Raw genomic sequence first — 15425 nt, forward strand, 5'->3', positions numbered from 1 at the left:
CCGTTTTATTATATTATGTTCACACTTCATGACGTAATTCGCAAAGTATTGTGAGCGGAATCAAACACTTCAAAACCGCCAGCAAAAAAGCCGATTCTTTCTATATATTATATTAGCCACAAATTATTTGAGTATTGCAGAATGTGGTTTCATAATGCCCTTATCTGAACCCACTTTCAATTTAACAAGTATTATCAAAACATAAATAAATCACCGAAATCAATTTAAAAATCGTCTGCTCATGCGTATTACAACCCGTTTGAAAATCGCCGTATGTGGCGCTCTTGCCATTGGTGTAACTACACGTGTGTGGGTGTTCAGTGTGTTTTAAGCTGGGGTATCTTATTTTTAAATAAAAATATAGTTATACGTAATCATCCACTGAAATTATGAACAGGTGAAGTGATGATAGTTTATGCCATTGCGTCCAACGTTTAGAATACACCAATGAATATATAGTAACCAACATGTTATGTAAATTTGTACGAATATGCAAATTACTACAACCGTATTTAGTGATTGTAGCCTGTTTAATAGAACAGCCCGTATAGCAACAGGTCTCCAGAGTAACACATTGTATGATAAACGTTCGAATTGGTTTTAAGGTTATTAAACTTGAGTGTGTGAAATTTTCAAAGATAGAAATATTATCATACCTCAATTGGTCGACCGTAATATCAAGAACAAATTATTGATATTATTTTTTGGTCAAAAGTGTATTTCGTTTTTAGTTCCATGCAATCAAGGTCTGCACAGTATATTGTGGGATTCGGAAACTCATTTATAATCACTAGTATTGAAGCGAGTGAGATTGGCGGGGCTGGTGCTCTAACAGTGAGCACACAGAACAGCGGTATTGTAATTTATGTTAGAATGAATTTCACCCCACATTCCATCTTTAGCTCGTTCACAATTAAGATTTGATATACTTGCTACAACCGTATGGCATACACCAACATTCAGCAAATAAACACACATATTGTACACAACCAACTGCTACCGTGACGACATAGCGGTTAAGATAATAAATCAAATACTCATTGATGACTCATCGTTTTGTCAAAACACCGTTCGGTATTTTTATTATTTGGAACACTCTATTAAAATTTTATCAAGTAAATGTTTAATAAAAAAACAAAACGAAACAAAATCATACACGCATTTCAATAAATCTCATTAAACCAACTAACAATTAACAATGAAACCAGAAATTAGTCGTCCTGTACTTGTTAATTTTGACCGGTGATGCTGTCACCATAACGACACCTGTCGGATTTATCGACGTTTCGAATGTACCTCTTACGTCATAGTTTCCCAAAAAACGATGCAGAAACAAATCTCTGAGGGCGTACTTCTGAACAGTTGTGGTGAAGCCAATCTCCTCCAATGTCACCGTAACATTGGATGGTCCGCCGTCACTCCCCTTGTTGAAAAACACCACTGCGTAACTTCCGTTGACCAAGGGTCTGCTCCACACATCAACACTGCCTCTCTATAAAAAATACAAAAAAAAAAAAGAAGAAAAAGTACGCATGCATTCTGGGAAATGAATTATTACAAGATAATGTTATTATACACCAGCAGCGTAATTAGTGTTGAGTTTCTTTTTCCGCTACAACCCTCAAAGATTAAACTGTTGCTGTACGTCTTAAAGCGGGAGGGTCGTCACCTGCGCACGCGCGGGAATTGAGTCATAGGGGCGTCGATAACAACACACGCTAAAAACGCTATGGGTAGACGCTTGTTTGTAAACAGTGACATGCTATGGCCATCTGGCGCATGCGCGCGCGATGACTCACCCACTTTAAGCTGATTGATATATAGGTTACATCCTACTCCTATACTATATTATAATGTAGGGTTAACAATCTAAAACATATCATATTCTGAATATAGAAAAATACAACGATAGAGTCGTATTTAACCTACTGAGATGACCCTTCTACCCATCTTTCCAAGTGCATCTTGATCCACAGCAATGACTTCTTTATTAAGTAGTATCTCTTTGGCCTCATCGCTGATAGTTCTCAGATCGGTAGACATCATTAAAGGTGCAGCAAATATTGACCACATTGCCATCTGGGATTTTGACTGATCGTAACTCAGACCAAAGTCACCGATAATAAGCTAGAATATAATATAAGTTGAACGATTTTGGTTGCGGTAAAACTAAAGACAATGACTAAAGCTTAGAGCTTAGTACCTTTCCCCGAGTCTGATTTAATGGGGTATGAGTTACGTTATTTTAAATATTTTTTTCATATTTTTTAATTCATGTCATACTATATATATATATATATAATTATCTTTGCGGTACCGGATGAACCCACACGGGATACCATGTTTCTGATGTTTATGCAAACACTACGGTAGTCCAAATATGCATCTCTAGCATTGCATGCTATTACCATAAATGTGGAGTCAATGCAAAGCGATATACAAGATCGTGCCTCATTGGCTGCCCACTCCTAACACCTAGCAGTCAGACCAATCAGAGTGCAGCTTGTTTATTGAACAGTTTTTTTCCGACGTATCAACTTCTACTTGGATGCATGCTTCAACTCAATTGTAAATAAGTATCATGTTACATGGAAAACGGTAGTTTTGAACTCAGCATAAAATGTAGCCTGACATGTAAACGTGAGTAGGCCCTCGCCGGCCGAACGGCATAAGACCTCACTGTGTTGGGTTTGGAGCACCGCTGAGGGCGCAACTCACGCGATCTCGTCAGGCTACATAAAATGGTATAAACACCAATGAAAAACGGTCACATGCAATTCGCAACCTGTTAACAACATAATTGCATCATTAATTGTTGCACCAAAATTTCGTGATGATAAAACATTTGAGCAGTTTGAAATGAAAGTATTACATTTTAAATTTACGTCTGTGTGCACTAAGTTAAGAATTCCACAATTTACCATATCCGGGTCGTTCCACCCTCCCGGCCCCGCTGCAGCGATTAATGTATCTTGTTCTTTTGTATAGAAATCAATTATTTTCATAACACTGTCCCAGGAGTCTTGAACATCCTTGAAGTTACGCCACGAATTACAATTTTTACGAATCAGTTTATAGTTCGGCTGAAAAATAAAAATCAGAGTTTATGTACTATATTTTATCCCGCGAATATTACATATATATTAAGTTTGTTTAAAGTCTTCATGTAACATTTAAATAACAACGTTTCCACATGGTCTATACACCACCATTAACAAAAACATGTGCAATGCAAATGAATCAAACGAATGAATTATTAAACAAAAAGTCGACGTGGGTTAGCATCAAGTCTGAATAATATTTTTTCGATGCACCTGCGCTTTGAATTACCTGTACGTACAGATAAATCAGGGACGCATGCGCATTCGCGTTTTTATACTGTTATCTATATTTCTTGCTATATAATTTAATTACCTTAATTGAAGCCTTTTGTTGGTGAAACGGCCATTCACATGAAAATACGATTGGTCGGCCTGTTTTGTTTAAAGCACGTGTCATCTCCGGATAGCCCTTATTCATCGTCCAGGGAAGTGAATAACATCCATCAAATTTAAGATAATCAATTCCCCAATCGGCGAAGGTCTGTGCGTCTATGTCCATGTAATTTAAACTACCAGGATATCCAGCACATGTCAACAGACCATAGTCTTCATAAATACCCAACTTCAGTCCTTTAGAGTGAGCCTGTAATAGCATGGTATCTGTTATTATAAATACAAAAATTGCGGCGCTTTATTTCTGTGCTTTTCTGTGCCGGCGTACAAATACCACTATGGAGATGCTTTATAACACGGTGCTTATAAGCAAGACATGTTTACAGCACTATATGAATATAGTTCCCTACGTGTTATGCCCTCACCGGCGGCTTTATTGGGTTTACAGTCGGCACTGAGGGCGCAACTCACACAAGCAAGTACATGTATACAGCTCAGCATTACTTACGTAATCAGCCAATGATTTTATACCATTTGGAAATCGAGTTGAGTTTGCTGTCAGTCTGTTGTTCTCATCTCGTTCATGTGACATCCAACAATCGTCTAAATTTACATATTCATATCCCACATCTTTGTAACCATCGGCTGCTATTCGATCAATCATGTCTCTAAACAATTTCTCTCTTCATGTAAACAAAAACACAAAATAACCGTATAATAAGATCAACATATCAGCACTAAAAACGCGTTGGGAATAAAAACAAAACATATATACGAATCACGCTATTATTGCCGTGGTATAGCAAACAATTGCCACATAGATACACCCAATTGTATTTTGACTATGACATAGTCTCTGAACTAAAAAACATTGATGAACCAATTTTGTAACGTGACAGGGGTGTTCAAACTAGCATTATTTTTGGTCAGAGAAAATAACAGAACTAAACGAAATAGAACTACATTGTATAACGACCGAGATTCAGTTAATATATATCTCAAAAGAAGATGTCACAGAAAAATACAGCAAATTTCAATGACATTTAATTAGCTCGCATATTAACTTCTTAATTATCAGATAAGTTATAAGTACAATCACCAAATAAGGAATCCCCCTTATCCTGTACGACGGTAATACACGCAAACGGAAAAATACATTGTATACATTATATACTTCCCTAGACATGCGCGTGTTCATTTCGGATTGTACAGAGAGTATGGTGTTAATCATTGTTTTATGTTGACCTGACATGAACTCACCCAATACAGTTATTCGGATCGTTGTTGCAGTCGACGTTGCATCGGAACCTTTCCCAATCTATCCACCCCATTGGAGGCGTCCTTGACAATCCATTGTCGAGTGTAGTCGATATTTTAACGAAATATAACATCATAAACAGATATAAGAGCCATGCCTTCATCTTGATGTTTTGACTGAGTACCGAGTCTAAAGTGTAGTACGCACCACCAATTAACTTAATCTCTAAAAGTACATGGCATATCTTATCAGCGCCCTTTAATCGACCCTTGCTTAATAGTTAAGGGGGTAATAATTATATGTCTATACCTTCCCAAAATAGCGTTTTGACGAGATTTGAAATTCCTAATCCTCAAAAACAGTTTTCTCCACACATATATATGCGAGTTACGTAAACTGTGGACGTCCTTCATTGGGGTTGCCATGGTATACAATTTGACCACAGTTTTAGAGAATCGTACATTCTTGGACATGTGACCATCATTATTATTCTGGCCGTTGGTTTATTTCTGTGAACTGATGCTCTTAATCTAATTGTAAACCAACTACACTGTTATTCATATACCAAGTATAATTGCTAAATATAACTGTGTATACCTTGTAAACAGGAATTTTCTTATCTCCATAACTGTAATATATTCTGTAAACTGAGATTGCACAGCTTCAGCTAAGGTGCAATGTCTGGATTTGACGACTTATTACTCAACTATTGAATTATACTATTATTACATCCGATAACCCACATTTTCCATTAATTAACATGATTGAACCTGGAAACATGTTTGTATATGGTTCCTATACTAACTGTGAGATCTGGTTTTGATATTAGCATATTACATGTTTCTGCTCTCAATGTAACTATGTATGTATTATACGAGTATCTAGGAGATTATTTGTCCTTCAAAAAGTGTATAAACCCCACGAACAGTATTGTTGTTACGATGGTGTCTCAATTGTTTCACTCACTCACTCACTCACTCACTTACTCACTCACAAATCACGTGGAATACATACCATTTATAGTAAAATGACATTTTGTACTGTGTGTATAATGCCAACAAAATTAGCAGCATTGTAAATATAATTACCGTCCATTCCATGGAATCGAACTTTCATCTATATCAAAATGTGTTAACCAAGGAAAATAACGCAATTCAATAAATTTGTAGTTTTTACTTTACAAAAAACTTTACATTGAGAAACAATTGTTAACACGTTTAAATATTATTTTACCACAAACATCACTGAATGTATAACTAGAAAAATTGAATAGTTAAAATTTGACCGGTGAAGCTGTCACCATGACGACACCTGTCGGATTGACCGAGGTCACGAATGTGCCTCTTACGTTATAGTTTCCCAAATCGCGATGCAGAAACAAATCTCTGAGGGCGTACTTCTCGACAGTCTTGGTGAAGCCAATCTCCTCCAATGTCACCGTGACGTTGGATGGCCCACCGCCAACTGCTTTGTTAAAAAACACCACTGCGTAACATCCGTCAACCAGTGGTCTGCACCACACGTCAATGTTGCCTCTCTGAAATGTAAATTACAAGCATTCTATTTACTTGACACGGTGTATTTGTCTGATCACTTCATCAGATCCGCCATATTGTTTTCCTAGTTAGTAGCTAGTAGTGCCACAAGTCAAATTATCAATCTATCTCATCACAACTAGACTGGAGGATGTTTAATTCGTAATACTGACAAATAGGTAGTGGACAACACGAAAAAATCGACGTACTAGAATAGGAAACCTCGCGCATCGGAAATCCAATATCAGACACGTTTTGTCACAGTAATATTATCACATAGCACATAAAAAAATACACCGATGGAGTCGTATTTAACCGTCAGATTTTAACCTACCGAGATGACCCTTCTACCCATCTTTCCAAGTGCATCTTGATCCACAGCAATGACTTCTTTATTGAGTAATATCTCTTTGGCCTCATCGCTAATAGTTCTCAGATCGGCAGACATCATTAAGGGTGCAGCAAATATTGACCACATAGCCATCTGGGATTTTGACTGATCGTAACTCAGACCAAAGTCACCAATAACCAGCTAGAAAAGATAATGTGAATTCATGAGTTATGGTGTGTTCGTGCAATTCATCACTATTGTCCCATCACATGCTATGTTATTCTTCCGGGTCAATTGTCATATTAGATGTAATGTAATTTCGCAAAACATAGAAATAATGTAAATGGACTTGCACGTGTCAATACAAAACACATAAGAACTATACGTTTATTGTTTTACACTTTACTAGTTTGTAACAAATCAGGTGCTTACCATATCCGGGTCGTTCCACCCACCAGGGCCGGCTGCAGCGATTAACTTATCTTGTTCATTTGTATAGAAATTGATCACACTCAGAACACTGTCCCACGAGTCGTTAATATCGTCGAAGTTTCGCCATAAATTGCAATTTTCCCGAATCAAATTATAATTTGGCTGAAAAAACAAACATATAGATATATCGATTCTATGATTATACTATATATAATATCATTGTTATCAAAATGATTATGATAAATTGTAATACCTTAATTAATACCGCACGTTGATAAAGTGGCCATTCACAAGAATAAAAGATTGGTCGACCAGTTTTGTTCAAAGCACGTGTCATCTCTGGATAGCCTTTATCCATCGTCCAGGGAAGTGAATTGCATCCATCAAATTTAAGATAATCAATTCCCCAATCGGCGAAGGTCTGTGCGTCTATGTCCATGTAATTTAAACTACCAGGATATCCAGCACATGTCAACAGACCATAGTCTTCATAAATACCCAGCTTCAGTCCTTTAGAGTGAGCCTGTAATTGGTTGTAATATGACGTAATTTATATCACCATGACGAAGATTATGTTCTATGCAAAAATCTAAATAGTTGGAGCAATACTCTGACAGCAACGTATTAGTATTCGTGAAAGTCCTATGTCAGATTTCATAAGTTAACAGGTGATACATTTCGGTGAAAATGATCTTATACTAGAAAATATTGTCTTTCATATTGACGACATTGGATTCCAGTCCGACAACTGCTCATGACACTTTCCCTGGCAATTGGTAAATATCATATTCTCTCGTTTATCGTTTATTGAATTGTTTCGGACGTGATCAAGACAGAAAATGTAAATATTATGTTCACAGAATACACCTATGGTCGTCATAGGATGGATTTCGAACACACTTTAAACAAATTAATTCACTTTATACAAATTAAGTCATCTCACTGACATAGGAAATGTAAACTCAGTGAATTATTAGGCACATCATTGTATCTAACCCGTTACCCGAGTACAGAAACTTAATTTTTTTCACTAACATAGTTTTTAAACAAAATCTGCCTCCATGTGCGATTGTTTAACTATGTCAGTTCAAGGAAGAATATTGCTAAAAAAAACGTAAATTTTGTCAAGACCACATTCCAGCAAAAATGTTTATTTCATCCTATTCAAAGACCCTTTATATTGATTTGGTTACAGGGTAAACTATGAAAGCTAATACTGAATATCTACAACGATTTCACTTACGTGATGTTTCTGGGCTGTGCAACTACATAAACCATGTAAATATAAATAACAACCAACAAACAGGAATGTTTTGAAATAGTGCAGAAAATTAGCTACACATGGTTGACTAGTTGTGCCTGACGGCTAATTTTGGGTTACTGTCGATAATGGGAGCACAAACCACTCGACAAAGTATAGTTGTGTACAGCGAACATAACTTACGTAATCAGCCAATGATTTTATACCATTTGGAAATCGAGTTGAGTTTGCTGTCAGTCTGTTGTTCTCATCTCGTTCATGTGACATCCAACAATCGTCTAAATTTACATATTCATATCCCACATCTTTGTAACCACCGGATGCTATTCGGTCAATCATGTCTCTAAACAATTTCTCTCTTGTGATATAATAAACAAAACAGCTATATAATATAACATAACATAACAACAACGACAATGGCAACTTCTTGCATCACCACAGTGGCATTATGGGAAGGTAGAATGTTCACCCATACACATTTACAATGTAAGGTGATATAATGTGACGTCAACTGTTAATATTACACCCATTCACAACTTATAAAGAAAATCATCGTAATGCTGAACCAACGAAATATTACATATTATTAACTAATACATTACTTGAACTATTGTATGACTGAACCAATATAAACCACTGAACGAGTGTGCTACTTAAACCTTCGAATTAGTGAACTAATGAATTAATACAACTAGTAGATGACCTAAACCATTGTATTACTGAACGATTGATTGTATACATCTAGTACATTACTTAAACTAATGTATTACTGAACCAATGGAACAACAAAACTAAGTATACTAATTAACCATCTTATTACTGGGCCAATGAATTAATACAACTAGTAGATGACTTAAACGACTGTATTACTGGGCCAATGAATTAATACAACTAGTACATTACTTAAACCATTGTATTACTTAACCATTACCAAAAGTATGGAATAACAGAACTAAGTATGCTAATTAAACCATCGTATTACTTGGCCAATGAATTAATACAACTAATTGATGACTTAAACCATTGTATTACTGAACCATTAAATGTATACATCTAGTAAATTACTTAAACAATCGTATCACTAAAGTAATGGAATAAGAAAACTAAAAACTAAGTAGGCTACTCAAACCATCAAATTAATGAATTTATACAGCTAGTGCATTATTGAAACTACTTTATTACTGAACAAATGCATGTGTATAACTACTATATTACGTAAATTAATAGAATTAGTACATTAATCACAGTCCCTCTAAAGGGACTGTGATTAATGTGACCATATTATTACTGAACTGACTAATTAACTAACGCATTACTAAGGTCACCTTTCACTGGACAAATGAATTATTACATCTAGTATACTTTTGAAATCATCGTATTATTATAATACTGCAAATAATTTACTCATTAAAACACTGAATAGCTCTACATATATGTAATTTGGGACCCCAATTTTTTTCAACATATCATCCACCAAATAGTGAACACTAAGATTATCTATAACCAAATCATGTGTACCGTTACGATAATCAATGTCACAATAAACTCACCCGATACAGTTATTCGGATCGTTGTTGCAGTCAATATTACATCGAAACCTTTCCCAATCGTTCCATCCCATTGGAGGCGTCCTTGCCAATCCATTATCGAGTGCAGTCACTATTTGAACTAAATAAAAAGCCGCTAACGTATATACGAGCCAAGCCATCATGTTGACTTATAACTCAGGTGTAGAGTTTAAAGTTCATAAACAGGACGCCAGACTTCGCCCTCATACAAAATACAATCACAGGGATCAAGCATTGCAAACACACGGCTTTAAAGATGAAGAGATAGTCATAGAGTATAGAATACATACTGGTTGATTTAAATAAGCACACACAACAACAACGCCTTAGCTGCACACACACCTGTCCAAAGTTAAAATCTGATGGACATGTTGGTTCTTAAGGTAGAGATGCAGGTTCGTGGGCATTTGGGAGTAATTTTTTTTTGCTTTTTATTATTCAAACAGTCTTGGCTATAGACTATTAAAATTTTGTAGAATTGTGAATAGTGGAACATACTTAAAAAAACGATTTTAAAATATAGATAACAGGTGCAAACATGCTCTCTTTTGTATGCTTAGCAAGATTTAGCAAGGCTGTACATAAATAATAAAAAAGAAACATAGTGAAAAAGAAATGACGGGATCTCCATGTTATGCACTATATTTAACTTTTAACAAAACGATAATACATTTAAATTTGGAAATATTACAACCATTTTAACTATGATCATTAGCAAACTTCTTACTGAGTGAATTGTTATGCAAATTAGCAATTATCTCAGCTTCTTTTTAGTGCACATCTCAGAACAAAAAAAAATAGCTCCTAGACGCTTTGACCTTTTGTTTTGAAATTTTCACAGATGATTGACAATGTGTTTATATCACAATGCCGTCGCCGTCTAGCCTGGGTATTAATTTATGCATAAACTTGAAGTAGTGAAATTTGGGCTGCTGCCCTGCAAAATTGACAACTGGTAGACAGTTTTCAAGAGGGCACTTTCTTCATAGTATACAGATGTACCCGTAAACCAATTTGGACAGGAAGCAGAAGCATGGTTTAGGAGCAAATTTTTTTTAAATCACTTTTGACCAAAAGAGCACATTTTTGTGTATATTTCAAACTACAGTGTCCATAAAAGAAAAATACTAACAAAATTTTAAAATTCATACAATTAGCTTTCCGAAAATATATAGTTTTGTGGTCAATGGAGATCATCTTGGTTTCCTAATTAACTAATTAAAATACTTGTCAGGTAAACTGCATCTCTACCTTAAGGCCAGTACAATGGTATTCATATGTATATTTGTTTCAACTAAATATCAATCGCTTCTTAGGCGTGACTGTGACTTGTTGCGGTCTTTTCTTATATTAGGTTATAAATGCATGTCGTATATTTTCGCGATTTCATTCAAAAGTGTATGCAACTACACTTTCACTAATTGCCCTTCAATTTAGTACAAGGGCAAGACAAAATTAATGGCGTGAAAAGTGTTTATGATAGATACAATGTCTATGTAGGTTTTTCCTAATATTTGACAACACTATATTAACAACCAGTCGTACGTGTGACCTCCTTGTATTTCTAATCGTCAACACATGAGCCACAGAACGGTGGTGATAGTACTGCGCGCATGTCAAAATAACCCCAGTAATCATACACAACACGTACACAGTATCACTTTATGTATAATAGCTGGTTACCCAGATTATAGTTAAGGTGTACAACACGACGACGCGGACGTCCACAATGAGAACAGTACACTTCATTTGACAATAAAAATGTTATGTAACAATAATTGTTAAACTAGAAAACGACTGATTTGTTTTTCTATTTTCCTACGTTTAATTTCAATTTCAATTTTGTAAGTTAATGAATTAGATAAATTATGGTATACACATTCACCATAACAAATGGTAAGATGTTACTCTAATGATTAATTACAATTTCGTTATGAATCAAAATCATCTTTACAAACCGTCAATATGTTGACTCGTGTCGCACACACAATTTTAGTTTATCAATATGTGGTAACTGTGGGAAAAACCATGGTTACTTTGATGAGTTACCAGCTTCAAATTGCTATTTTTATGCGTGGGAGTTGACGTATATTAACACTTTCGGTAATCGGCGTCCCCCATTTTGAGTAGTATCCTGATACAACATGTAGAAATAGTTCAATGAACCCGACGACAAATGCACAAAACAGAGATTGCTTGGTTGCTGTCCGTAAACATCCATCTACGGGAACGCAATATGATTAGGTGCGTATTTATTTATTTATTTATTTATTTACTTGTGATTTGTAAAATGTAACACTATTAGGGACTGTCATGACCCATGGCTTCAACATGAGTTAACCAAGAACAATAAGGCTATGCAGTTCAAAAATTGTGTAGTTTTTACTTTACAAAAAAAAAACTTACATTGAGAAAAAATTGTAAACACATTCAAAGATTAATTTAGCGCAATCATCACTGAATGTCTAACTAGAATATTTAAACAGTTAAACTCCGACCGGTTGAGCTGTCACCATGACGACACTTGTCGGATTGATTGAGGTTACGAATGGACCTGTTACGTTATATATTCCCAAATCATGGTGCAGAAACTAATCTCTGAGGGCGTACTTCTCGACTGTCTTGGTGAAGCCAACCTCACCCAATGTCACTGTCACGTTGGATGGTCCAACGCAAACTCTTTTGTTAAAACATACAGAAAATTTTATTTTTCATCCATGGTTTTAGTCTAATTTATTCCAGAGCACCTCTGCGGTGAATTCAATTTAAATCTGATTTTTTCAGATATCAGAAATGGGCTATTAATAGATAATCAATATGTCATGTCTGTGGATTACCTCAATGAACCAAATGAATTATTATACAAACTAAGCATTTATTATGCATAGATTAAGGTCTGTATATTGTTTCAGGCGCACATGCACAAATTTTCATTATAATGTGATGATTAATCCTAACTGAACTAGTGGAAAGCTAAAAAGTAAATTATTATGCAAATTAGGTATTTATTATAGATGTATACAAACCTAAAACTAATTTGATCATCACATTGTGTTAGAGTACATATGTACCATGATTCATTGAATTAAGATAAGTACTGTCACAGACCATTTATACTACGAAGTTTTATTGTAATGTGATTAGAACCAAAAATTGTGATTTATTATGCAAATTAGGTAATTTAATATGATATGATTTTAATTCAAAACTGAGCGGGTCTGTGCATTGTTCTGGAGCATCTATGTACAAATTTTCATTGAAATGGAATAATTAGTAAATGTGATATCACTGTAAAAGCTGAAAATTGACTAATTATGCAAATTAGGTAATTAACATGCACTGATTTTAACCCAAAACTAATCGGGTCTGTGCATTGTCCTATAACATCTATGTACCAAGAGTCATTGAAATGGGATAATTAGTACTTGCGATATCAGTGTAAAAGCCAACAATTAACTAATTATGCAAATTAGTTGATTAATATGCACACATTTTTACTTAAAATTAATCAAGTCTTTGGATTGTTCTAGAGCATCCATGTACTAAGTTTCATTAAAAAGTAATGAAGTAATAGTACTTGAAGTATCAAAAGCTGAAAATTGATTAATTATGCAAATTAGGTAATTCATATTTCACATATCTGTCTGTTCATGGTACTATGTATCTACGTAAGTTTCATTGATAAGCTGAAAATTGACTAATTATTATGCAAATTAGGTTAATTATATGCATGGATTTTTATCCAAAACTAATCACATCTGTGCATTAGTCCAGAGCATGTATGTAGCAAGTTTCATCAAAATCTAATGAATGGCTCTTTAGATATCAGTGGAACAGTAATTGAACAGCTAGAAATTATCATGCAAATCAGGTAATTAATATACATGGATTTCAACCAAAACCTAATCAAACCTGCGCATTAGCCCAGAGCATCTGCACACCAAGTTTCATTAAAAACCAACATACGGTTTATGAGATATCCGTGGAACGGACACACACACACACACACACATACTTGTATTGCAATATGTTCCGAGGACTCCATTGGATTAACTTTTAATATAGTTGAATTAACTTTTAATATAGTTGCGATATGAACTCAATTAAAACGCGTTCCTATATAGGGTTGCGTTTTAATTGGAGTTTAATTAAACTCAATTACAATGCAAGACAATGGAGAATTGCATTTTAATTAAGTTTAATTAAACAAGAGTTGAATATCCCGTGACTGAACATAAAAATGTTTGCGAAGCTTAGGTTTAGTATCGGGGTAAGGTATGGTATAATTATATTAATATTAATATAACGTGAACCATACCTTCCCCCGATACTAAACCTAAGCTACGCAAAACGTATTAATAATTGAATTAACTATTAATATAAATTATGTTTTCCGAGGACTATGAAAAAGGTCCTCGGAAGGTGTGTATGTCCTCGGAAGTAGCTATATATCTGTATTTTTGTCCTCGCAACATATAGCAATCCAAGTACACACACACACACACACACACACACACACACACACACACACACACACACACACACACACATACAGACAGGGTAACTGCAAAGACTCCCATTGTGTACTCCACGGGAGTTAAAAACACCAATGCGTCGTCAAATGGTCGGCACCACACGTCAATGTTGCCTCTCTGAAAAAATGTAAATTACAAGCATTTTATTAATTTGACACATTAAGTTTGCCTGATCACTGTATCAGTTCGCCGTATTATTTTCCTAATTAGTAGCTACGCGTTCCACAAATCATGAGAGATAGGAGGCTCTTAGATAGGAAGGAGGCCAATGTGAGCTGTTTACGAGATGGAGAGGATTGTGATAAGTAGTGAGAAAAAGGGGAGTGGTGGTAAATGATCAAGAGCAGCCATAAATAACGAAGAGTGATTCAGCATACAATGAAAGGGGAGATCCGGGGAGTCAAAAAGTGAGAGTGAGATTCTGAGAGATGTTTTAAACGAGAGGGTCATCAGTAAGTGTGATTGGAACTCAAGGGCAGATGACATGAGACTGAAAAGGAGTGACTGACTAGGGGAGACCGAGAGGTCGTCTTAAACGGGAGGCCAGTGGGAAACTGGAGGGATAGTGACATAGAGTACGGAGAGGGCCGTAAGTTAAAGGAAAGCAGGCCGAGAGTGTACGCAAACTATTTAAGACCCTTTCTGACTACTCCTTCTTTTACCACCCTCTTCTTTTTATGACCTGTACAGCCTTCCCCTTTCGCAAAGTGCATTTAATGGCCTCCTGCTCTCACTTATGTCTCTTCCAGGCCTCCTCCTCTTGATTAAGGCACTTCTATCGCCTACGGTTCCTCAAAAGCCTCCCCGCTTTTATACAATACCTTTCTGCCCCGTCTTCTTGCTTATAAGCCTTTTCGAGGCACTTCTGTTCAATTCCCAGAGTCTCCCCAATCATCTGACCTCTTCCTCACAATGATGCCCATCTAAGCCTTCACAGCTTCTAGATTTCGCTTACAGCTTATGGCTTCCACTACAGTATATGACTTCGCTACTGTCCGTCCTGGGTTTCCGATGCTTACAGCCATTCCTGGTCTCATCTCACTTACAATACCCTTATGTGTTTTCACTTAC

The 15425-nt window shown here is 35.7% G+C and overlaps 2 protein-coding genes across 2 annotated transcripts; both read right to left on the reverse strand.

Annotated features, from left to right (window-relative positions):
- Nucleotides 1-1066: 1066 nt before the first annotated feature.
- LOC100373018 (alpha-N-acetylgalactosaminidase-like) lies at nucleotides 1067-4855 on the reverse strand. Its single transcript, XM_002733977.3, has 6 exons — nucleotides 4695-4855; nucleotides 3943-4117; nucleotides 3415-3684; nucleotides 2922-3083; nucleotides 1930-2127; nucleotides 1067-1492 (listed from the first exon to the last, which is right to left on the reverse strand). Exons 1-6 carry the CDS (start codon nucleotides 4853-4855, stop codon nucleotides 1193-1195), a joined length of 1266 nt encoding a protein of 421 aa, XP_002734023.2. The 3' UTR covers nucleotides 1067-1192.
- Nucleotides 4856-5845: 990 nt separating this feature from the next.
- Nucleotides 5846-9962, reverse strand: LOC100372870 (alpha-N-acetylgalactosaminidase-like). Its single transcript, XM_078008603.1, has 6 exons — nucleotides 9802-9962; nucleotides 8435-8609; nucleotides 7244-7513; nucleotides 6991-7152; nucleotides 6562-6759; nucleotides 5846-6229 (listed from the first exon to the last, which is right to left on the reverse strand). The coding sequence occupies exons 1-6, from the start codon at nucleotides 9960-9962 to the stop codon at nucleotides 5966-5968; spliced, it is 1230 nt and encodes a 409-aa protein (XP_077864729.1). The 3' UTR covers nucleotides 5846-5965.
- Between the last annotated feature and the right edge of the window lie 5463 nt (nucleotides 9963-15425).

Source organism: Saccoglossus kowalevskii, chromosome 4 (assembly GCF_978046115.1).
Source record: "Saccoglossus kowalevskii chromosome 4, keSacKowa6.1, whole genome shotgun sequence".
NCBI lineage: Eukaryota > Metazoa > Hemichordata > Enteropneusta > Harrimaniidae > Saccoglossus > Saccoglossus kowalevskii.

Coding starts and splice junctions, on each gene's coding strand:
- LOC100372870 (XM_078008603.1), bottom strand. CDS start 9,962: ATGATGGCTTGGCTCGTATATACGTTAGCGGCTTTTTATTTAGTTCAA. Junction 7,153..7,243: donor AACGTGCGGTATTAATTAAG/GTATTACAATTT, acceptor TTGTTTTTTCAG/CCAAATTATAATTTGATTCG. Junction 6,760..6,990: donor GGTGGAACGACCCGGATATG/GTAAGCACCTGA, acceptor TATCTTTTCTAG/CTGGTTATTGGTGACTTTGG.
- LOC100373018 (XM_002733977.3), bottom strand. CDS start 4,855: ATGAAGGCATGGCTCTTATATCTGTTTATGATGTTATATTTCGTTAAA. Junction 3,084..3,414: donor AACAAAAGGCTTCAATTAAG/GTAATTAAATTA, acceptor TTTATTTTTCAG/CCGAACTATAAACTGATTCG. Junction 2,128..2,921: donor GGTGGAACGACCCGGATATG/GTAAATTGTGGA, acceptor ATTATATTCTAG/CTTATTATCGGTGACTTTGG.